General features: G+C 42.9%; 1 protein-coding gene across 9 annotated transcripts in view; it reads left to right on the plus strand.

The window, feature by feature from the left end:
- The window catches only part of FRMD4A (FERM domain containing 4A), a 551,472-nt gene that overhangs the window by 437,246 nt on the left and 89,374 nt on the right, over window positions 1–24,852 (plus strand). For 8 of the 9 annotated variants that reach the window (XM_020284197.2, XM_020284196.2, XM_020284200.2 and 5 more), the window contains 3 exons: window positions 1,539–1,623; window positions 14,760–14,816; window positions 15,744–15,766. In XM_020284197.2, the coding sequence (XP_020139786.2) occupies window positions 1,539–1,623; window positions 14,760–14,816; window positions 15,744–15,766 (165 nt within the window). Of the gene's footprint in view, window positions 1–1,538; window positions 1,624–14,759; window positions 14,817–15,743; window positions 15,767–20,742; window positions 21,571–24,852 lie in introns of those variants that run through there. The other variant, XM_020284202.2, reaches the window with a different exon arrangement.

Below are 24,852 nucleotides of genomic sequence, written 5' to 3' on the forward strand. Positions count from 1 at the left end.
GCCATGGCGGAGGTGTATGCTGGCGTCCCTGCCTAAAACACTTCTCCAAAAGCAGGAGGCGTGTGCTTGCTTGGGGACGCAGGGCGTGTGGAAGGTGACCCCACTAGTTTGCTCGTTCCCAGGCTTTGCAAGTGTAAGGGCCACTTTGTAATCCCTTGAGAATTACAAACCCTGACATGATGGTAATTATGCTAATAATATCTGTGGACTGAGAAAACCTACCGATGTCTGAGGTTACTCTGGATTCCCTCACGAATTTAAGTGAACGGGTACTGTATTGAACACAGCAGCCTCTGCATGCATTTGAAAAATGACAGAAGACATTAATTATTTAGTCTGTAGACAAAAGGTGGCAAACCGGTAGGCCATGGTCTTGACCTAGCCCGGAGACACGTTCTGTTTGCCTTATGCAGTGTTGGCTGGTTATTTTTGCTGTTGCTGTTGTTGTAATTTGAGTTAGTTCCCCATATTTAAAAAACAATGGACTTCTTAGGTGGTGAACCACTGCCCTAGTCCCACTGTCTTCTGTTACAGTCTAGAAAACAGAAGCCCAGCAAGATCATGTGACTTGCCCTAAGTCACAAAGAGATGGTTCTAGGTCACTGGTCTTTGACTCTCTCCCCAGGAGTCTTGCGGCCAGATCCTAGTGCTGTTCTAGGTCATAGTGCTTGTTTCTTGTCATTTCACCTTCTGCCTCCTCTTGGTACACTTGGTTTCCAGGAGCCCGGTACCCAGTGCCCTCCCAGTCCGGTCCATGGTTGCCACCGCCCAGAACCTTCTTCTCCTCCTTCAAGAAGCCTCATCTCAACCACCCCCCACCCCCTGTTTCGCTCCTGTAGTGTGGCCGGTCCTTAGACAGTACAAGCACATCATCTCGTTAAAGAATTTAATAAACTCGGAAGTCGATGTGTAAAGGCGCGTTTAGTGTAAACCTAAACAACGTCCGCATGTTTCATCTCGGGGGGGAAAAATCCATAAGCTCCATCTGGATAGAAATCCAATCCTCATTTGGCTTGATGCGCATTAATATCTCACGGCGGGAACGCTCACCCCAGCTCTCTGGATGTGCAGAAATCAAATCACACTTCGCCACCCCCAGGAAGACACGTAGCAAACGATTTGAAAGAGACGTGTGATTAAGCAGAAGAAATTATCTTTGAAAAATCCAACTCAGCAACGATTAGGACAAAACAAGCAGTGGTAATGAAAACAAATAACATTCTGAGAAATTGGAAAGCAGGGAAAGGAAAAAAGTAGCCCGGTCGGATTTCGAGTCTGGGCTTCCAGGTTGGTGGCAGATAGACTTGTTTGGCTCTGGTGGGGGCTGTCGGGGAAGGCAGTCCTGAGCCACTGTAGAGGAACCTGGAGGGCAGTTTGCCCTCGAAAAGGAATCATAGAAAAGCAGTTGATGACCCCTTCCTCTTTTGCTCATGTAGGATTGGGCGTTCCAGTTGGCATCCCAAGTCCTGCAGCTCAAGAGAACAGCTGATCGGTGGTCCCGCTGCACCTGTGGTTCACGCTCAGTTTTTGCCTTTCAGGTTCTACATAGAGAGCATTTCGTACCTGAAGGATAACGCCACCATCGAGCTCTTCTTTCTGAACGCCAAGTCCTGCATCTACAAGGTAGGAGCTTTCTCTTCCGCTTCCCTGCTGAAATCTGAACGTACACTTTGAAGCTGGGAATCCCAAGGTGTTGCCCGTTGGGTGATTTTACCGATTAAGAGAAGCGATTTAGAAATTATTGATTATAAATAAATAGAACTCCATGAAGCTAAAGGCATCTCAGGTTAACAGTGGGGTTCCTTCCGATCCATCTCTGTGGTTCTGGCTTCGTGGTGGTGTTTCTTAGCCTAATTCTAAAGGTAGCCTAATTTTAAAAGTTTCTTTCTCAACTGAGACAAAGGGGGAAAAAAACTAGATAAGTGTGACAAACGCACTAGTCAAATTAGGCCTGGCAAGTACGAATGAACTTCTTATAACCAAAGTGTGAATGAACTTCTTATAACCAAATATGTGCATGGGTGACCATTTTGGGTGGTCTAGCAGTATCTTTCCAGGGGGTGCTTTTGTTACTTTAGGTGAAGCAATTCTTTATTAAAAATTGTAAAATGCACATATATTTTATCATAATCATTTTTAAGTGTACAGTTCAGTGGCCTTAAGTGCAGTCACACTGTGGGTACGGCCGTCACCACCGTTCACATCATCACTAACTCTTATTATTTTCTGTTGTTTTATTTTTTTTTTAAATAATAGCCATCCTAATGGGTATAAGGTGGTGTCTCCTTGTGGTTTTGATTTGCATTGCCCTACTGACTAGTGATCTTAAGTGCCTTTTCCTATGCGTATTGGCCTATTCAAGAGACAGTTCTTAACCCTTTGCACTCGGATGTCGAGTGTGACTCGACGCGGTTAGCATCGGTTATAGATATTAAAATGACTCTTTGAATGTATCAATAATTTGAAACATAAAAAAATCCAAATAAGTTTGTATGAAAAGAAACTCCAGTTTTTTTATTCTACTGCCGTGCTTTGTAAAATCTGGGGTATTTAAAAAATTAAATCCCGAGTAGAATCAAGGAATCGAGAAAAAAGCAAGCGAGTGCAAAGGGTTAATTGAGTGGGACAGTCCCTTGCGCTGTATCCGACTGGCCCATGTGCTTGGAGTGTTTCCTTTCGTGGGATAACCCGAACTGCCCCCACACCTCTCCAGCACTCTCTCTCTCCCTGGGGAGAGGAGCTTCCAGAACACCACCCATTTAAGAGCCACGACTAGGAGAACCTATTTAAAGGAAACACCCACCCCACTGGCTGCCCCACCTGCACGTGACGTCCCATGCGTGGCTGATTTTTAGCCACAACAGAAGAACGGCTAATACCATGAAACTCACGTAAGGTGTAGTCTCGTCACCTGCCGAGCACTTGATGTCCGTTGTCTGATTGCGTCTTCACACATTTTGAGGTGAATACTGCTTTTTATTCCCAACAAGGAAGTTGAGGCAAGCGGGTATTCACCTGCGGCCACATACCCAGTGAATGGCTTGGGCTGTGCTGTGCCTGGGGTCAGACTGTCCCTGTACGCCTGTTCGCAGAGTGGTGGATGGAGCTACTCAAAGGAGCCTGAGAAGATCCCACTGCCTGTACTTTCATATTTAACTAAACTAAACTCAGGTTTTGGGGGATTGCAGCAACCCCCTAACCCTTAAAACACACAGGCAAGAGTTGAAATGGTATCACTTTTCCTTCTGGAAGGACTCAAGCATGTTCGTTGCACAGAATTGTTCTACCAAGTGCAGATGTTCAGAGTAACGGCGGGCCTGGTAATGATCAAACTCAGTTCTGTGAAAAGACCTCACTCGGTGGCAGTTACTGAGCCAGGACTTAATCTGGACTCAAACCCGGAGCCCTCCGATGACAGTATTTTGGGGGTTTTGCTGAATGGAGGGAAACGACACTAAATGCAGTTCCAGGTACTTGCAAATTCCTTCCTCTCCCTAAGCACCCATTTTCTTGTTCTAAAGCGGAACTATTAATAGTAATACCAACCATAGGTACCTCACAGGCTAAGAGTGTCTGATGGTCTTTTGAATGAATGGGGAAAAGCACTTTGAAAAAGTTCAGAAATGAAAAGTGAGCACTGTCCACCAGGTGGCAGCCTTGGGCAGTGAAGTAAGTGGAAGAAAAGTCGCTTGAAGCCATGAAATCGCTCTTGAGCCTCTCAAGTGAACGGTGGCTCCAAAGCGTACCTGTGCAGGTACCTGGGTAAAGGGGGAGAGAGAGGAGGTGTTCAGTTCTGTCTTGTCCCACATGTGAGCTGAAGGTGACAAGGCTTCTGAACATCGTGCATGCTGCAAGGACTCTGGTATTCAGGGAAGACACAAAAGGAGAATAAATCTCAGAACTGAATATTACAGATTCCCCAAGTGGAGGTGACGATCGCTTTGTCGCCAGCCGCATTTAAGATCAAGGTGCCAACAGCCTCAGCCTGCCTGCCGAGTGGCATCCCAGAACCCAGCTCTCTCCTCTCACGATCTTCCCTTGAACTTGGGCCCACGAATGACCACAAAAAATGGGGGGGGGGGGGCTTCTCTCAAGTTTATATGGGAGCCCAAATAGCATCACGACGCCACTTGTCTTTCTCTCTTGTTCAAGAATAATTTTTGCATTTGCACAAATTGACGCTTAGAATTTGTAAAAAAAAAAAAAAAATTGCACCTGTAGTAACTTATTTGAACCTCAGAAACTCTGAATGAAGTAGAGCGAGAACCCCGGGTTTTCCAGGGGAAGAAGCTGATGTCGAGAGAAGTTAAGTGACCTGGAATTGGTTGGACAGGCCGTGTAAGTGTGTCAATATGTGACAGTAATGGGAGGCATGAAGCTGAGCGGTTAGGAGTGTAGCTTTTGCCCTGGGGCAGACTCGGGTTCCCTTCCCACCTCTGCCACTCAGTAAATGCAATAAATGTGGACATGTTCTGCAGTGTCTCCAAGCTTCATTTTCCTCTTTGACTGAGCAAGGATAGTATAAGACCCTGCCCACAACCTCCTTGGGAAGGTTCAATGAGATAAAGCATGGGTTCTTAGCACCGTGCCAGGTACATTACAATTAGTCGGATTCAGACCTGAGTTGTCTCTTGGCTGTGATTTTCTTTGTGCCACCCACGCTGCCCCCTGGCACTTTTGAGGCCTAGGAGAGCCCAGAGGGCGGGGCCAGACCCGGAGAACCTGCCATGGTGCACCACCCAACCGCAGGCTTGGGTTTACCAGGCATAGGTTTAATATCAAGCCCCTCCCTATTTCTTAGAGAATAATTCTTACCACGTATGAGAATCCAAGTTAACCCAGGTAAAACATGCCACTTAGTTTTGCTTCTTCAAAGTCCAATTTCATTCACTTTTTAAAGTATTAATATTTAGTTCTATCAAAGTCATATATGATGTAGTTTAAAAGTCAAATGGTTCTATGAGGCTTATGATGAAAGAGTCCCCTCCCCCCAAGTCCTGCTATACTTGCCACGATTGTAGCTGTTTCTTCTAGTATTTGCCTCTCTGTGTCTAAATAATTGACACAGACAGGATGTTATTTCTTGATGTATCCATTTTTAGATTTATTGAATTTCTGTTAAGATGGGTGAGTATTAGGGTGAGAATTCCCATACCATCACCTACTCTTTCCCTTTTCCCATTTTCTCAGTATGGCAATGACTCGATTCTGGGTTAAAGCCATAGTCATCAGCATGACATTACCATGACTAATCTAAGTAGTAGCCTCTGGTTGTGGTTCCTGTTTTAGACAGCCAGTTGTTTTACCCAGAGGGAATAATTGCCTTGATTTTACTTGCTCAGTTTCTATGCACCCATCACTTTTTTTTCAAAGGCTTCTATAATTTCCCAAACTTCTACCAAGATTAATTTCCAAACACATCAGGCAATTCTTCGGTTCCTCTCTTTGGTTGGATTCTGGTTGGTCTCGGTGCTGCTGCTGTTTTCTGAGGCCTCCCTCCTGGACAACCTCCCCCCATTCTCCCATGCCCGTGCAGAGCCTCACCCAGTGACACCCTTCCACGTTGGGGTCTTTCCTTCACCCCAGCTCTGCATGGGATCCTCTGTTTCCCAGATCCTGAGTCTTCCTGTTTTTATGTTTTACATCATCGTTGCCTTGGAGAACATCCTGCAGTAAATCCAGAGAAAATGCATATGAGAAGTAAAGTGTGTAGGTCCTGGCATGTCTGAAAAAGTCTCTATTCTACCTTCATATCTGATGAATAGTTTGACTAGATGTAGAAATAGAGGAGGAAGATTTCTCACGGAATATGAAAGGTGTTGCTCTGGGAAAGTCTGTTGTCCTAGCCATTGTATGTGACATTCCCAAGACCGTCCCTCAACAGTGGGACCTTTTAGGATCTCCTCTTTGTCCCTCTTGATCTGAGGTCTCAGGGGCTTTGCCCTCATATGGGTCTTTATAAAGTCATCATTCTTTGTATTCAGTGGGTGCTTTGGTCTGGAAACCTGTATTCATCTTCGGTTTGGGGATGGGCGGGATTGTTTTTATATTATTTCCTCAATATCTTATCCTCCACTGTCTCTGTCCTCTCTTTCTGGAACTCCTATTAACCAGATGCTGGACACAGCCACCTGCTTTGACACCTTGTCTTCCCAGCTGTCCACCTCTGTCTTTTTATTCTGCTTTCTGGGAGATTTTATCAGTATTCTCTTTAATCCCTATTCTGGACTTTTGAACCTTTGCTGTTGTGTTTTTTTAATTTCCAAGAATTCCTTCATATCATCTGATTTTTCTTTTTTTATTTTATGTTGTTTTTGTCTTAGGACCATCATAGCCCCCCTTATAGCTCTCTCTGATACTATTAATTGTCATCACGATTATTCTGTTGCCTTCCAGTTCTTTTTTTTTTCCTGTTCATTTATTTTGGGCTCTCTCTTGTCCTGTAGCAGGCGTTTCTCAGTTGTCTGTCGGTCCTGGTTCTGTCCGCTCATACTTAAGGGTGAGGCACTTAGAAGCCAGCCAGATACTGAAGTCACCTGGTGTGTGTCCCTGTGGAGTGGTCCGGTCTCAAGCTGGCTCTTTCCACAGGGAGCCCCAAGGATCAGAGGGGGACAGAATGGCCTCCCTTCTGGGTATGGAATTCCATTTATTCCCTGCACTTCCCGCCGTCTCACCTCAGCTTTCTGCTCGTCTTCTCCAGAGAGCAAACCTGTCACCTCTCTAAGAGCAGAAAGGCGAGGAAAGGTAGTTTTGCTTTGTTTTGTTATTTTTCCCAAATCAGGAATCCCCCCCTTCCCACCTTCCTGTCTTTCTTCACCAGGAAGCAGGAAACACGACCAGGGTGGCTTTCTCTCTTTCTTCCTCTTCCTGCACATCTATTTTCTACAAAAAGAGCAGGAAAATACAGTCCTCGTCTATCCAAGTTGCAGAAAATTAAAATATGTTCCTGAGAGCAGAGCTGGACTCGTTCGCTTCAGGGGAGTCAGGAGGACGTGTGGAATGGGAACCCCTGCCACCCTACTTGATCCGCCATTTCTGATGTGTTTTACTAAGGTGAGGTCTAGGTGGTGGAAAGAAAATTGATGGCCGAGGGTGGAAACCACTTGTTTAGAAATATGTGTGCAGGTCTGTGGAAGACTCCCACGGGGAGTCTGCCTGGAATGTTGTGTGTTCTCTGGGAAGAGATGCGTGTGAAGACCTTTCTGTCTGGTCTCCCTCCGTGCCCACCTGAAGGGCCCGTCAGGAGGAGGCAGCGGGTTTGTCACACAAGACGGGAGCAATTCAGTGGGCGTGGACTCTCATCCCACCTCTTCCTCCACTTCCAGACTGTAGGATTGACAAACGGAAACCACCATCAAAAATCAGTCATCAAGGCCGGGCGCTGTGGCTCACGCCTGTAATCCTAGCTCTTGGGAGGCCGAGGCGGGCGGATTGCTCAAGGTCAGGAGTTCAAAACCAGCCTGAGTGAGACCCCGTCTCTACTAAAAATAGAAAGAAATTAATTGACCAACTAAAAATATATATACAAAAAATTAGCCGGGCATGGTGGCGCATGCCTGTAGTCCCAGCTACTCAGGAGGCTGAGGCAGCAGGATCGCTTGAGCCCAGGAGTTGGAGGTTGCTGTGAGCTAGGCTGACGCCACAGCACTCACTCTAGCCTGGGCAGCAAAGTGAGACTCTGTCTCAAAATAAATAAATAAAGAAATAAAATAAAAATAGAAAATAAATAAAAAAGAAGGATTTCTACAAATTATATATCTTAAAGTTCTAAGGGAAATAAATCTTAGCTCCAGCTCCCAAACTTCTTCATACACAAGTCTTCAGAGAGATAAGGAAATTGGCTTTCACATTGAAAGAACTTCTGTTTCCATTCACTTCCTCAGAGGAGTAATTTGATACTTATTTGATTTAGGCTGGGTGGCGTGACTGGCTGTTCAGAATGAGAAATGGCTGTTAGGAATCTCGTATTTTAACTGTATAACTATGCCCTGACCCGAGAGGGATTGGCAATCTACCCTTTAAGTATATTTGTCACATTTAAATTATATTTGATCTCAACCCTTACCTTACCCAGTGATGATAGCCGAAGAAACAGTCCCCACGGTTGCCATGGAGAAGTTGGCGTCAGCATTTTTCTGAGCGGATGTTTAGGATCACTTTCCACAGCCTCTCACTGTACTAGGTACAGAGTCAAAGATCAGGAAATTGTTTTTAATTGATTACCTTCCAAAACTAAGGATTTGTGTATTTCCTGGGAAATCACCAAGTTCAGTTCCTCTCTGCACATACTGAGGGCAGATCGTGGCAGAAAAGCAAAAGCTTAAAATTTCTGTTTTATGTGTTCTGATGTGTGGTTGCGGGGTGGGAGGGGGAGTCTTGCTCACCTGAGATGTCTGCATCCATCCGGGAGCTTCACAGATTATTGAAGGTTAAGTGACCATCCTTGGGCCATGTTTGCTAGGTAGGTCTAAATGCTGTCGCTCTTACTGACAATGAAATCAACTGTCTTTATTCAAGATCTTCAAAGTACTCTGCTAATAAGCAGATGGTATCATCTCATCTGGGAGAAACAAAGCCCAGAATCAAGTCCTACAGGACAAAGGAACCAACATAAATATCAGCACTTTGGGAGGCTGAGGCAGAAGGATTCCCTGAGGCCAGGAGTTCAAGGCCAGCCTGGACAACATAGCAAGACCCCATCTCTATTAAAAAAAAATTTTTTTTAATAAAAAAGAAGGATTTCCACAAATTCTATATCTTAAGGTTATAAGAGAAATAAACAAATCTTAGCTCTGGAATCCTAGTTCTTATCTTTGAGTTTGATGGATGCAGGTTTAATGCATGCCCTTGTGGGACAGAGAGCAGTAGGAGAGAAAGACAGATGCGCTTTCTCAACTCTCTGGAAATAAACCCACATCAACCCGTCACCTTGGCTGTGCCCATGACTTCTAGCATTGCAATCCCTTAGGATCCTGACGTGGGCTGTATGCAGTGGGTGGGCAGCTCGAGAAACCGCAGTGCCACAGAACGAGGGTCTTGGCGCATTTGCAGGTAGCATGCGCCCCTTGGATCGTTAGGCAAACATGAAGTGACTTGACTGCTGAAAACCTGGCAAAGCGCGGAGAGTGGGGAATTGTGCAAGATCGCAGCAGTCTCATCCTGCACAGCAGCCCCTGTTGCCCCGGGGCGACTTCTCGTACGCAGTTACAGTGAGTTGTGCAACGAGGCAGCTACACAGCCAGGGGAAGGAAGAGAGCAAGTTGGGCTAAGTATGGGCACCTTGCGTGACCCACTTTAATAATATGCACTGTATTAGGGTTCTCCGGGGAAACAGTAAGATACACATGGACATACAGAAAGAGATTTTTTGTGAGGGATTGGCTCATGCAGTTACAGAGGCTGAAGAGTCCCCCGATCTGTCGTCTGTGAGCTGGAGACCCGGGAAAGTCGGTGGCCTAGTTTAAAAGCCTGAGAGCAAGAGCGCCAAAGGTGTGGGTTCTAACCCAGGTCTGAGGGCCAGGAGCACCGAGGGCAGGAGAAGATAGATGTTCCAGATTAGGGAGTTGGGCAGAGAGGGGATTCCTCCTTCCTCGGCTTTTGTGTTCTGTTCAGGCCCTCAAAGGATCGGGGGATGCCATCCACATTGGGCCTTACAGGTACATTCAGGGCATTACTGAATGTACCTGTTCCTGTGCACACTTTATCTAGAAACACCCTCCCAGACACACCCGGAGCCAGTGGTTAATTTGGGCACCCCACGGCCAGTCAGTGAACCATCACATACAGGGTGAGCAGTATACACACATGTACACATACACACACACGTACACAATGCCCATCTCTTAAAAAAAACAATCTTACTAAATATTCTGATAAATACTAAGAAATGCTGCAGAACAGAGGCAAAACTGTGGAGTTTGGATCATCTATAGACACCAATGAGTGGATTTGAATATAAATATGCACCTGATTTCGTAGCTTGTTTCCAAATCACCTCTACACTTACGCCTCGCCAAACCCAGTAAAATAATTGGAAGGGAAATTGTTACCCCATTTCTGGTAAGGAAAATGAAACTCACGGCGGTCAAGGGATTTAGTCAATGTCCTCAGCCGTTGGGCTTGCTAGCCAGACTAGAACATAGAACTTTCAGGTGAGAGTAGAAATGATCATAGGGAGAATGGCAAGATGCTAGTAATAATCTTTAGAGGTTTTGTGGGTAAGAGGAAAGGTGGTGGCAGTTGTCGAGCATTCGTTAGGAAAGGCCTTGCACCAGCCCTGCGCGTGGCTCTCAGTGGACTTTGCAATGATCATCCTCGTTGAAATCTTCTCAACCTACCGTATGGTTGTCACTTGCATTTTGTGATGGGATGACCTCATTCGCCTTTCGTGAGAGTTGAAATTCCTGTAATTTCGGACCATGAAGGAATGATTCACATTAAGATTCTTGGTTGAGCGTGAAGACCACCACCACCGAGTCCCCCAGAGCGGAGAGACCCTCTGGCTCGCACAACTTCTGGAGAACGTCCATAACACCTGCCACTTGGGGTTTCCTGTGGGGCCATTCGTTAGGACCACTTGGAGACCTTCCAATGGGAATCATCCTGAGAATGTTGCTACCCACGATGCTGCTGATAAATGACCTCAGGCCTCTTCCTTCAACCGCTTAGTCACCCGGGATAAGACGATGCTGAGTGGGAGCATGGGGGACCACCCCACCCCTCCTCGGAGCACACATGCACACACCTGCAGATGGTCACGTTCTGTCTTTCCATGCCATTTTTCAAGAGATCAAAGAAAGCATGCATTATTTGGTAGTAAGGAAGGCAGATGCCCAAAGTGCACACCCAATGACCATAATAACCCAAAGACTGCTCTTACCAAGCAGTCTGAAGGGGAAATGACTGCATGCCCACTAGACCATCCAAGATCCCCAGGCAAGATGCTTGCTCAGAAAACCACCCTGCAGAACCCCTCCCTAAATGGCACCAAGAGCCTTGGGGGCTTCAGCACAGAGCCCTGGATTGAATAAGCACAGGGGAACGTCACACCACCGCCTCTGTGCACGCCAGGTGGATGGAAACCACCCTGCATCTTCTGGAAGAGACTTCTGCTCCTCCTCCCTTTTTCCCATTTTTGTCCTCAGTTAAAGAGAAACACAAAGCTCCGGGAAAGGGTGGGATTTTTTGCACGCACCCTTTGTGGGTTTCCTTCTGTTTATTTCCTCTGCTTGAGCAGAAACTCACAAAAGAAGCCACCTCTGGGGTAGCCAGGGAAGTCAAAAGAGGCAAAGGTGGAGTTAGTTTTGATACTATATGGGAGCACATTTTGCACAGGAAGATCCCTGGAAACATCTCGTCGTAACTCCTCCAAGGGGCAGTCGGCTTCCAGGTTTTGAAGTTCAGTGGGCAATTTGAGGAGTGGCCAAAGGTCTGGGCCATGTGTGGTCACGGTGTAATCTTAAGCATGAAATCACCTCGGTGGGCAAGGTATAAATCAGGCGTCCTCAAACTACAGCCCTCAGGCCACATGCGGCCCTCAGAGGACATTTATCCAGCCTGCCGGGTGTTTTTGCCGCCGCTGCCTGTCCTGCTTAGCAGCCGACTCGTCCCGGACCCACAGTGCGCATGTGTGGAGTGTGCGCCGCTCTCTCCAGTGGTCTGAGGGACAGTGAACTGGCCCCCTGTTTAAAAAGTTTGAGGACCCCTGGTATAAATATTAATAAAAGGGGGAAAAGTAAAAGAGACATCAGGGAATCAGGCCAAGACTGCCAGGAGGCAGAAGTCTTCCTAACAATTAGGGGTATGTCTTCCCACCATTTCTAGATTGCTTCATATACACACCTGTCAGATGGCTGTGTTGAGTCCTCTGAGGACATCCAATGAGGTGATCCTTGAACTCAATAAATATTAACTAGGAGTGGTGAGACATAATGATACAGCTCTCTTTCCATCAGACTTTGCAAGTGTGTGCATTGTCTGGGGTACATCATTCTTTAATCCTTTCTTTTTTCCCTCTTACTGGCTACATTTCAACTCTTGCTGTTTTTAATGTCTTCACTGGGAGATTGTCAAGGTCAGGGAAGGTGAAAACTCACCCCAGTTAAAGGTGCTATTTCCTATTTACCCTGAGGGAAGAGAGAGAACTTGGGTCCATCAGGTTAGGCATTTAATGGTGCGTTTTTGGTAGCATTCCTGTGAATAATAGTACATTACAGTTAATATTCAAGAGCACTACCTCCCGGCAGCAGGGAATGGATTGTGTAAAAATAAAATAAAAGACTTTCCTCCTTCCCCCCATCCCCTACACAGATAGAGACATTTTCATGTAGCAGAGGAATCAAATAGCGAATTAAAAGCTATGTTCCCACTTCAAAGGGTTCTTTTCTGGTGGTTGGTGTTCAGTTGCAGATTAGATGGCGGATGTTAAATATTAGCCCGCCGTTGACCATTGGCAGCGACATAGACGTAAATGTTTGACGGGAAAGCACATACACACGGCGACATGCTAACGAGTGCATGCCAACGCCCTCAGGTGGGATTGGAAACAAACATAAGTGAGAGTGCAGATGATCTATCGTGGAAGCCCTGGTCAGTGTTCCTGTTAAGTCGTTTGTACACTGTTACATGATTTACATTCTGATGGGACGTGGTAATCCCAGGACTGCAATTCCAAACGTTCCTTCCCGTCCCAGCACTGACAGTCTGTATCCATCACGGTGGCTGTATAAAGCTCTTTCAGCTGCTTGAGCATAAAGCATGATCGTCCCCGGCTCTGCCGTGTGCTCCCGTTAGTCCTCTCAGCCCGTGCGTCTAAGGTGGTTCAGTAGCAAGTAGTAGTATCCATCTGTGAAATTCGCAGGCCTGAAAGGTATCCCTCCTTCAACAGATGCATGTTTGAATGCATTGTTTTAAATTATAAAGGGCCTGTTCTTGACTCCTCCGAAATGATTAGAAAATCCATGAATCAGAGTTCAGTGTATAAGGCAAGTGCATAGTGACTCTTTTACAGCTAATTTTGGTTATAGATATTGTTCTGAGAATATGTTGGCTGAAACTGAGTCGTTACTGACTTGAGCGAATTCAGACACTAAAGGAGGCCCCGTACCGGGCACGTAGTTGTTTGGTTTGTTCCTGGCCATATAACTGCCATTAAGGCCCTGGGGTTTGGGGCAAGTCCCTTAATGTTTTGGGATTTCTGTTCTCAATAAAAGCACAGGGTCAGGCTAGCTGGCCTCTAAATCTCTGTCATCTTGTCAGCCACCATAGGATCTAGTGATATTAGGGAAATAAAGATGGACATTTTTACTTTAGCTTGACAACAGAAATATGGTGCTAATTAATTTGTTTATTATTCTTGCTGATAAATTCCAGGTTTCTCTTTGTCTTTAACATATGGGCTCTATATAACTACACAGTATCATGCACTTGAAAAGTTTATTAAGAGAGTAGATCATGTTAAGTGTTTTCGCCATGAAAAAAATGAAAACACGAGGAAATCTTTGGAGGTGATGGACGTGTTTATTACCTTGACTGTGATAATGGTATCACGGGTACACACATATGTCCAAACTCATCATGCTGTGTACATTATACACGTGCAGTGTTTCAGGGTGTTTCAATTATACCTCAATAAATCTGTTTAAGAAAAGGATAGGAACTCTATACATTTTGGAAAAAAAAATGGATTTTTTTTTTTCAAAAACCAAGGAGAAGTTTCAGTTCTTTTAAGACCATGTCCTTCAATGACAATTAAGTATTTGGGGGAAGAACTAATAGGGCAGATGCATTTTTAAATTAGACTCTATAAAAGTGCTAACCAACAGAGGTTTCTACAATGATAGAAATGTTTTCTGTGTCTGTGCTAACAACATGGTAGCCACTAGCTGCAGTGAACTATTGAGCACATGAAAGGTATGTGGCTAGTCCGACCAAAGAACAATATTTTAAGATTTTGTTTGGGCCTGGCGCGGTGGTTCACACCTGTAATCCTAGCACTCTGGGAGGCCGGGGCGGGAAGATTGCTCGAGGTCAGGAGTTCGAAACCAGCCTGAGCAAGAGTGAGACCCCGTCTCTACTATAAATAGAAAGAAATTAATTGGCCAACTAAAATATATATAGAAAAAATTAGCCAGCCATGGTGGCACATGCCTGTAGTCCCAGCTACTCGGGAGGCTGAGGCAGGAGGATTGCTTGAGCCCGGGAGTTGGAGGTTGCTGTGAGCTAGGCTGACGCCATGGCACTCACTCTAGCCTGGGCAACAGAGTGAGACCCTGTCTCAAAAAAAAAAAAAAAAAAAAAAAAAAGATTTTGTTTAATTGTAATCGAAAGAGCCATAATCCCATTGTAGCATTTCTTTCAGTTAAAGTCTTGCTGCTAGTTCTGAAGTCGAGTTTACAAAGAAAACACAATTGGTTATCAAGTAACCCTCCTGCAGGATTAATAAGACAAACAGGTTTGTAAAAAGCTGAGGCCTGGTCCACCCCTTCATTGCTCATCAAGATTGAAAGATGAGGCCCAGGATCACGAGTCCAGTTGGGTTAAGGGCTGTAAAACATTGTCTGGAAGCATTTGCGAACAAGTAATTCAGCACAGTGGCTACAGGGACCCAAAATCTTCTATGAGTATTTGACATTCTGGGGCACTCCTCAAAAAAAGGAAAACCAGGCCTCTTTTTTAGAGAGCTGTCATTTAAATTAAAAAAAAAAAAAAAGTGGTTGTTAAATACCAATCTTGTCTTCCTTGTTGGTTTTTCCTTTCAGGAGCTTATTGACGTTGACAGTGAAGTGGTGTTTGAATTAGCTTCCTATATTTTACAGGTAAGTTCTCCCCTCACCTGCGTACCCCAGGGCCATAGACAGAAGAAGAGTGAGGAAATGAGACTTAGCACGCACGGCCAGCCCAGTGGCTCTATCCAATAACTATTTGTCGTCTTAACTTTGCCCAGCCACAAGCTGCAAAGAGCTTTTAGGGACACTGATACCATAGCCATGAATAGGAGCTTCTAGGATTGCAAAATTTTAAAAAGATAGCATTTCTCTGGAAAAGAAAGTTGTATATTTCACCTGAGCCTGGAAAAAACTGAGATCACTCCATTCTGGGAGGGTTTGGTGCCTCCAACCTGGGGAAGGCCAAGTAAAGAGCTAGAGTTAGTTGGCCAAAGAATCACCTTGTGCCCCTTTAAAAAAACGAGCAAAAGCTCTTTCACTTATATAGAAAAGATGTTGCAGTATATTACTGGAGCAACGACAAGATGAGTTGAAATGATATCATTTATTCCTTCAATAAGTATTTCTTGAACAACTCCTTTGTTCAAAGGACTGTGCTAGATTCACCAACGTTTACATTGTTTCTGCCTCCAAAGTCTTCAGTATGATTGGGAAATAGCCTACAATACAAAGCAAAACAAAGAATGACAGAAGAAATAGATAGTTCTATGCTAGCACACATTCAGATTCAGAATCTTTAAGCTAAAACAAGTTAGACTAGGGCTTACCGTTGGAGATGTGGCCTTTTGTCAATATGAATCAATTGCTTTGTATATAACTTTCTAAAGTTTAATGTCACGTGTCATATTCAAACGACAAATGCATGCATCTCTTCTCATTTGCTATACACCTATAGCAAATAGGATGTCAGCAGTAGGAAGCTGAACTTACCCTGTAGAGGAAATATCACGATTATAGAATGTGTTTTAAAGTCTGGCTTAGTGGGTTTCACTGATGTTGAATTTTTTTCTTCTACAGGAGGCAAAGGGAGATTTTTCTAGGTGAGTTTCCAAAAGTTTTCTTTTTGTTTTTGCTTAGAAATGTAATGCCTTGCTTCTCTATTAAAAGAAACGATTCTGCCTGTCACTTGTAGAATGATACTTTATTAATATTAAATATTAAGGATGAGATCCAACTCTCACCTTATAAATTGAGGCAGATAGAGAAAACATAGTAATAGCACGGAGAATATTCTATGCTATATGAAAAGCTCAGAGGTTACTGAAAAACTGAGATCAGAGCCCAGTGTCACACGTGGCCACTGTCCTGAGGTTTGTTCACAGGTTGCTCAGGTGTCTCATGGAGCCGGGAATCCCCTCTGTGGTGTGAATTATGGTTGCAGATGACCTGACAGTCCTAACGAGTATGGGGACACCTTCTTTTCCTCTCAATTTAATCCCTGCCACTCAAGGGACAAAATGCCATCTTGATGGGAGATTCCTTTCCTGAAAGTGTTACAACATAAATATCCCACCTCCACTTTCCCTTCTTAGGATATTGTGTTGGGAAAACATAAACAGACTTAACCACAGGGAACCTGGGAATGGCTTTGATCACCCTGTAAAACTGCAAACTCGAATCTTGTCAGTCACTTCCTTAAAGCGCTGTACGTTGACCAATATAGCTGAAATCGCCTCAAAATCTCTGCTGATCGTCATAACCTGCACAGAGCGGAGGGAGTAGCCATCCACCAGCAGGACTGTCTACTCCAAGACAGGTGTTAGAGTCCTGGGCATCTGTTTGATCAAACTCCTCTTAAAAAAAAAAAAAAAAAAAAAGTCCGGGACAGCCCATTCTTTAAAATCAGGGTCCAGAGGCCAAAAGAGCAAACCACGTTTCCAGGAAAGCCAAGTGTCAAGGCCTGGAGTTCTGGCCTATCAACAGGAAATTAGCAAATTGGTATTAAAAGGAAACACAAATTATACCTCTGCTCTATCTAAAACCTTGTGTGTTGTCCTGTGCTTTGAGGAATTTGATTTATAGATGCAGCATCAACCACTTCCATCGGTGGCACCTATACTTGTCCGTATAACACAGGGGCTGGCAGACTTTTTTTCTGTAAAGGGCCAGACGGTCAATGTCTTGGGTTTTGCAGGCCATCCAGTCTCCGTTACAGCGACTCACCTGCCCCTTTCTAAGTGACAGCCCCAGCTGAGAGGTAAATGGATGAGTGCAATCGTGTTCCAATAATACTTCATGTATGGACATGGAAATTCGAATGTCATATAAATGTTCATGTATCTCGAAATAATATCCTCCTTTTGATTTTTATCCCCACTGTTTAGAAATGCAAAAGCCACTCTTAGTTCACAGGCCGTATACAAACAAGCAGAGAACCGGATTTGTCCAGTGGGTTGTAGTTTGCTGACACCAATCTAAACGTCCCTTTTAAAGGCCCCCTTTATTTGGGTTTCCCAAGTTCTTGGCATAAAGAAGAAATCATCAAATTTTTAAATGGACATTAACTGTAAAGACCTTGAACTTTCTAGGTGGCCAGTAACCATCGACTGAATTTGTTGAATGAGAATGTTTTCAGGTTATAGAAACTATACTTTGTTATATATATTTTTTTCTTTGTCACTTTTTTATGACCTTCATTTGGCATTGGAATTTGGGATTTTGATAAGTGCAAGTCTCCGTCTACTTATAAAGATTTCTGGAGTCCCCTGGGGAAAAAAAAATGGTTTAAAAACCACAAATCCATTGGATTCCAGTGTCTCTTCTACTTACTCCGAAGATACGTTTTTCTCCCCCGTTTCTTCCCCAGCTCTGAACTCTGCTGTAAAGATTATTTATTTTGAGAGTGCCCTGCCAGGGTGGAATGCGAACTGGGAACAGTGTCATCTGGCCCCAGGGATCATGGGAACCTGTGGCCACAGGGATCCCGGGGGAGGAGGAAGCTCAGGCCTGGCCTCCCAGTAATGCATGGCCCCCTAAGGAGCTTCTGGAATACCAGCTTGTTGGCCGGATTCAGAGAAACAAAGGATCCTGGCCGAGCTTCATTTGTCAAAGTGCTACCTAGCAGTTTGTTTGTAAGGGCAGCTGTCAGGGGAGAGAAATCACTGCCAGGGGAAGGAGAGGTCAGACACCTTTTATCCAAAAGGTCAGTTTATCTCATAGCCTAAATCCCTCACCATGGAAGGCGGAAATAGTCTATTCCATGAGAGTTTCTGACAAACACTCGTTTTCTGTAGCAGGCCTGTGGTTAGCTATGCCCTCTTCGTGGGGCTAGAGAAAACAGTGTGCTTGAGTGGCCTAGAGTTTTTGGAACAAGAGAAGTCATTCTAAATTCCTTGCTGTCATCTACTTCTGGGAAGATCCCAACACATTCAAGTTGACCACATTTGGTTTGGTGGCTGAACATTAGTCATCTGAGACATCCCATTCTCACAGCTTATATAATTTATGTAAATAAATACCTACAAATGTATATAAATACACTTACACATTATTATAGAATGTTATTTTTGTTATATTAGTGATTAATGCATCACTAGACAGCCTTAATTGTGTTTAGCTGGGTGGCTTTGACTTGTAGATGCTTCCTGTAAGTGTGATGTGTTTTCTTAAACAACATCAGTAACACGTCAGCTTAGAACATACAGAACGAGGCCGGGCGCGGTGGCTCATGCCTGTAATCCTAGCACTCTGGGAGGCCGAGGCGGGAGGATTGCTCGAGATCAGGAGTTCGAAACCAGCCTGAGCAAGAGTGAGACCCCGTCTCTACTATAAATAGAAAGAAATTAATTGGCCAACTAATATATATACAAAAAATTAGCCGGGCATGGTGGCGCATGCCTGTAGTCCCAGCTACTCAGGAGGCTGAGGCAGGAGGATCGCTTGAGCCCAGGAGTTTGAGGTTGCTGTGAGCTAGGCTGACGCCATGGCACTCACTCTAGCCTGGGCAACAAAGTGAGACTCTGTCTCAAAAAAAAGAACATACAGAATGCTGAAGAAGCCTTTTATATATATATAACACAAGGTGGTCCAGGCCGAACTCTTAAGCTAGTTTAGCATCTAGGATCAAATAACCTTTTAAATTAACAGTCACACACAAAAGCTAAGTAACTCTCTCATAGCCGGAAAGGTTCTGAATCTATAACTTCCCAAAAAACTATTTCCCCCCGTGAAGCTATCATCTGATATTTACATTTCAATGACTATCTACAAATTATGGGAGCACGATTGCTTTTGAAGTACAAGAGAACAGGGGTTATTTTTACAAAAGAGAGAAGTCAGAAGTGCTGATACACTTTAGCAGAAAGAGAACTACATGAAGACAACCTAAAATCATCACTGCTCTTGTGAAACTTCCAGACTCTTCTGTTCCTTCTTTTGGGCTTGCTTTTTGCTCAGCAGATCCCTGAAGGCTTATTCTTATATAACTCTCTTTTCTTTCCAGTTGATAGAATTGCTCACTTCCTTGTCTTTTTGAACTTTACAATGACAAGTTGGGTTTGGTTAGCATTGCTGAAGGAAAATGACTAGGGGAGAGGTAGATAAGTAGCATTTTCTACAATAGGAAGAAATACAGGCCAGAAATGTTCATATTCTAACACATGGTGGGCAAATTTGTAGGATACCCTTAAAGATTCAGGAAACAGTCTTATCTAAAAATACTATATTTCTTTCACTTTTAGTAGTTTTCCTTAGCACAGCATGTAGTAATCTTATTTCATTTCCTGGTGCATATACTTGTTAAAAAAAAAACACACGAAAAAAACTTGTGTCTATCAGCAATCAGGAAATCAGTAGATGTGGCATTTCTGTTGAAAAACAATGAATTGAATAGCCTCAGAGCTATTAACCAAGGCACTTATTGGGACAAATATTAGGTGCCAGTTCAGTTTAAAAACCAGAAGTTCTCATTGGATAATCTCTGTTGAACACTAGTCAACTAACAGACATTATCTATGATTTATACATATTGTATTCATCACAAGCACTGTGCTAGTTTGAGTGCTGAGCACCGATGTATTCTATTTTAAAACTTAAAAAGAAAAACCTGTTGGGTTGTTGCAGACAAAATAATATTCTCTTCTTTAACAAGGTCAGTCCAGAGAATACCTCATTTACTCAACTGACCTGACATCCAGATTTTCTAGTTATATTCTAATTTAATTTAACAGAAGACTTATCACTACATTGTACTAAGCAAGGTATTAGCAACAAGAACTTGATTTATTTTGTTTGTTTTTTTCTCTCTAACTGAAAACCCTGTTGGTCGATTTCCTTACCCTGATTTTAAGTATCATCTTACTCTTCACCTTCAATCAGCCCTTCAGATCTTTCTGAAAGCAAGCCGTGAATTTCTTTTTAAATGCTAACATTTTGCAAAATCGGAGTGATTTCGAAATGCTTAGCGCTGAACACACACCATAACTGCCAAAATCACACTACCTTTGAAATAAAGAATCATCCATACATTAACAAGGACAAGTAAAAAACAGCTGTTCTATAGAATTCTTGGTTAACAGGATTTATTGAAACCAGATCAGCGAAGCTCTGTTCCTCTGGGCTGGCCGTGGAGACATGAAAATATCTTGGTTACAGAGGACCGGATGTCCTGAGACTAATCACGAAAGCAGGATTCCTCCAGCATGACTTTTTTTTTTCCGGCATATTATGGGGGTACAGATTTTAAGATTTCAATAAATGCCCATTTCCCCCCTCCCCCCACAAGTCTGAGTCTCCATCATGACCATCCCCCAGATGGTGCACATCTCACTCATTATGTATGTATATACCCACCCCCTCCCCCCTGCCCAATACCCTATTACTGTAGTACCTATGTGTCCACTTAGGTGCTGCTCAGTTAATACCAGTTTGCCGGAGAATATATCTGGTGCTTGTTTTTCCATTCTTGGGATACTTCACTTAGTAGTATGGGCTCCAGCTCTAACCAGGAAAATATAAGATGTGCTATGTCACCATTGTTTTTTAGAGCTGAATAGTACTCCATGGTATACACATACCACATTTTATTAATCCATTCTTGGATTGATGGGCACTTGGGCTGTTTCCACAGCCTTGCAATTATGAATTGTGCTGCTATAAACATTCGAGTGCAGGTGTCTTTTTTTTGTAGAGTGTCATTGGATCTTTTGGGTAGATGCCCAGCAATGGGATTGCTGGATCAAATGGTAGAATCACTTGTATCGCTTTAAGGTATCTCCATATTGCTTTCCACAGAGGTTGAACTAGTATGCAGTCCCACCAGCAGTGTAGGAGTGTTCCTCTCTCTCCGCAACCACGCCAGCATTTATTGTTTGGAGATTAGGACCAGTGAGCAAACAGCACCTGAAAAAGACTGATATGGAGGGAATTCTATGTAAAGACCCACGGGCCATGTCTTGCCTACCTGGTGGAGCCCATCACGTGCTTACAAAGTGACAGAAGCCACCCTGTGTCTTCAGCCTACCACTCCCAAATAAACACAGCGACCAGAGGAAAAGAAGTGAGGTTTTGATTGAATACCTGGAGGTCAGTTTATACGACATCTGTACAAAATTAAATGCCGGCCCAAGTGAGAGAGTGTCAGCTTATCAGAGTTCAGTGGTCGGTGACAAATCTTAGTGCGTCCCTGAAGTATTTGTTTCTTTAAAAAAAAAAAAAATCCTGCTTTTAGGAACATAGCAGTGCATTACTCAATCAATACAAACAAATAGCAGCCCTCCCTTAACAAGGGAAATTGATTTTCCTCTCCCTTTTAGAAGAGGAGTTGGAGTATTTATTTGTGCTGAAAAAAATCCCCATTAACTTCTACAGATTGCATGTTCTTGGGTCCCTGAGAGAGCAGTTAGAGGTGAGAAATGTAAAGATCTTTTAATATTTTATCTTCTATTAACCATGGGACGGTGTGGTCACTACTCTGGAGAAAAAGAAATTTTTACTGCAATTTCTAAAAGTGCCCTCTTGATTTTTCTTTTGTTTGAAATCCATTCTGCCTTTTTGAAGATCCATTTGTGAGCTGATGTAAACTCAGCTTGGCTTACTGGTCTTTGAAAATTCCAGGTTTGTCTTTTTGGTCAGGCAAGAAGATGCCTTTTAGGCAGTCATCAGTTAAAGGAAGAACTTTGATGATCAACATGAAAAGAACACAAAAGAGCTAATTTTCTCCTGAAAGACTTTTTTTTTTCTTTAGTAATATAAACGTTTGTATCGATTGCTATCTTTAAAAAGATGACCAAGTTATTTTCTTGCCAGCTACAGCTTTGAGAGTTAATTAATCTAAAGCAGCAGTCTGTAAATCACAAATCCTAGACTACTGCTATCATTACTTTGCACTTACATAAGTTGTTTTTACGACTACAATTCTGAGCAAGCTCGGTTTTAAATCACTATTAGATCATTGGAGTGTATTTTCCTATGATTTTTTTAATTGGCCACTTGAAAGGAAACAGCTGGCATGGATCATATGGTAAGAGAAACTGATTTGCTGAGACCATTAGATAATGAGTGAAAAAATTACTCAGACCATGATGTTTGAAATAGTTAACATTTGGAATATAACTTATGTAACAATGGTATCTTTAATGCCTAAACTTGCAAATTGCCCTATTGGAAATGTCCTAGGAGAAAAAAATCATTTGTTAAACTTGAAACACACCTATCAGCTCAAAGAAAATTTTTGTGGGAAGAATTGAAATTAATATAATTCTCATATATTACTTTATAAAAGATAAAAAAAAAAGAAAGAAAGAAGAGCATATGGAGTTTTCCCATGATTTGAAAATGACTTGAGGACCATAAGTAATTCAGGAGCAGCTGGAATCTTTCATGCCAGGGAGAGCTTTTGAAAGGAACAGAATCTGTGAAAATTTGAAGCAAAATGTTCAAGTGGAAAAGTTATAAATTCTTACAGGAAGCTTTGTTTGGGGCACAAAAGTCCATTTCACTGAGCTTTCAAGTGTGTAATTCACATTTTCAAAGCATAAAGAAGTATTCAGAGAGAGTGTTTTTGCAAGATTATATTCTTCAAATTCTATGGGAATTGCCTAGATTGAAAGGAAGGAGGAAATTTTGCATTATGACAGCTCTCCTCTTTCGTTAAGCATTTATTTATCATATTGAAATATATTTTGAGTTAAACCTGTGAATAGCACAAAAGTTTATGGTTATGGCACTATATTTTTCAGAGTTGAGATTTCTAATCTAAAGGGTGATATTTAGAAATACAGAAAATTACTCAATTGTTTCTTCTTTGGCTCTTTGAGTAAAATTATTTGCCTGAAATTGTAGACTTAGGAAACAGTTTTTTTCAACTTGTTTTTAATTTCTCTGTATTTACATCTAAATTAGAAATTCACAAAACTTGCCTTTCACCCCAGGAAATTAGACTCGCTAATCAAGGAAGACATTTTTACTTAGATAATTTAACAATTAGCTTAATAAATAAAGGCACGTAATTCATAAATATGTCTGCAGTTTTGCCCCTCTGAACAGTTGGTAAATTGGTGTGACATATTTATCTATGACACATGCCCAGAATCCCATGCTGGAAAAAAAAAAAATCTCCAAGGCTCCCCAGGTGCTTCCTGTTGTCTGCAAACGCTCGAATGCAATGGCAGGAGAAGTTTGTCAGACGGATGGGCCCAGTCCAATGGTGGAAGACCGCTATGACATGGCCCAAGCCATCAGCTTTGTTGAGCCCTACCTACATACCTGGGAAAAAAAAGTGATAGAAAGAAGAGAGGCAGGTAACCCCAACTTGACCTTGGTTCACAAAAAAAAAAAAAAAAAAAAAAGGGAGGAGGAAGGAGGGAGAGAGGAAGAAAGGAAAGGGAAGTGACTAAAGATTATCTCCTGCATGAATTTTAAAGATCGACAGATGATTATAGATAGATAGTTGTATTAATAGAGAAAAATCTATAACTTCCCTTATGAATCTATCTCAGAGTTTTCTAGGTTTATTGTACGATCTAATAAAGGAACACAGATCTACAATGCATGTCTGAAACGTTAGGGTCCCAATGTTTCCAAATTCAGAATTGATCGGGTTACTTAGACAGGTAGCTCAGCACCTGTACCACCCCCTGGGCAGGGGAAGGGGCTGGGGCAGCCCCAAATCAAACCCATCAACGCTCTTGCACCAAAACTTGGATGTTCACACCAAGTGGGAGAGATAAAAGGTCAAACACTTTTTGCTCATGCAAAAAGGTTAAGTTTGCTGGCAACCTGGTTAAGAAAAACTTGTTTCCCAGAGCTTCGTGGATTTGGGGATTGTGAATTAAGGGATTGAGGACCTGCCATCCTCTTTTTCACTTATGAAATACCTCTTCCTGGAGAACTTTACCTTTGATAATCCTCTCCTGAAATATGGAGGAGTTAGTCCAATGCCAGCTCATATTACTGTTTCTGAGTGTTGTGTTATCGTTTCTGTTACGCTAGTATTACTTTCTGGGTTTAGCACCCTATTATTTTTATACCAGTGCATATCAGAACAACTGTTTCAGGCATAATTCTTCCACACTCAGCATATTCTCTTTGCTCCCAGGTTTCTCCCACAAATTACAGACATTTCATTTGACCCAGGGGGAATCTCTTGAAAAAGTTATTTCCTAGTATTTTAAAGGAAAACAAATACTTGGTGGATTTTGCTAATTCTTCTCTTGCAAAAATCATTTCTGCTTTCTTCACTTTGTGGTATCTTGGTTAAATTTGTTGTTGTTCACTGTGGCAAATTCTCTGTTTTATGTATTGCTAGAAATCTTTGGTTTTCCCCAGTAGATCACTCTAACCTCCCATGTTTTATGAGCAGTATAGGTGGTCAAAGACAGGCACATCATCTCAAAAACAAAACAAAACAACGAAAATCAAGGACCAACACAACATCCTACATACTACTTTTCTGCTGGCAACATTAATAGCTACCTAAAAGTTTTGTATAAAATCCGGTTAATATTGGAGGCAGTAAGGCTTGCATTTTATTTTCAGTTTAGCAACTGGCTCTCTAAACGACCTTTTTACTTTTTTCTAAAAATGGAATAACAACCACAATGAACTGTTTTAAAAGCTGGTATTTATCACTTGCAGTGAACTCTGGGGAAAACATCAAAGTGGAAGACACTTGGGTAGGAAACTGGGA

Source organism: Microcebus murinus, chromosome 25 (assembly GCF_040939455.1).
Source record: "Microcebus murinus isolate Inina chromosome 25, M.murinus_Inina_mat1.0, whole genome shotgun sequence".
NCBI classification, from domain to species: Eukaryota; Metazoa; Chordata; class Mammalia; order Primates; family Cheirogaleidae; genus Microcebus; species Microcebus murinus.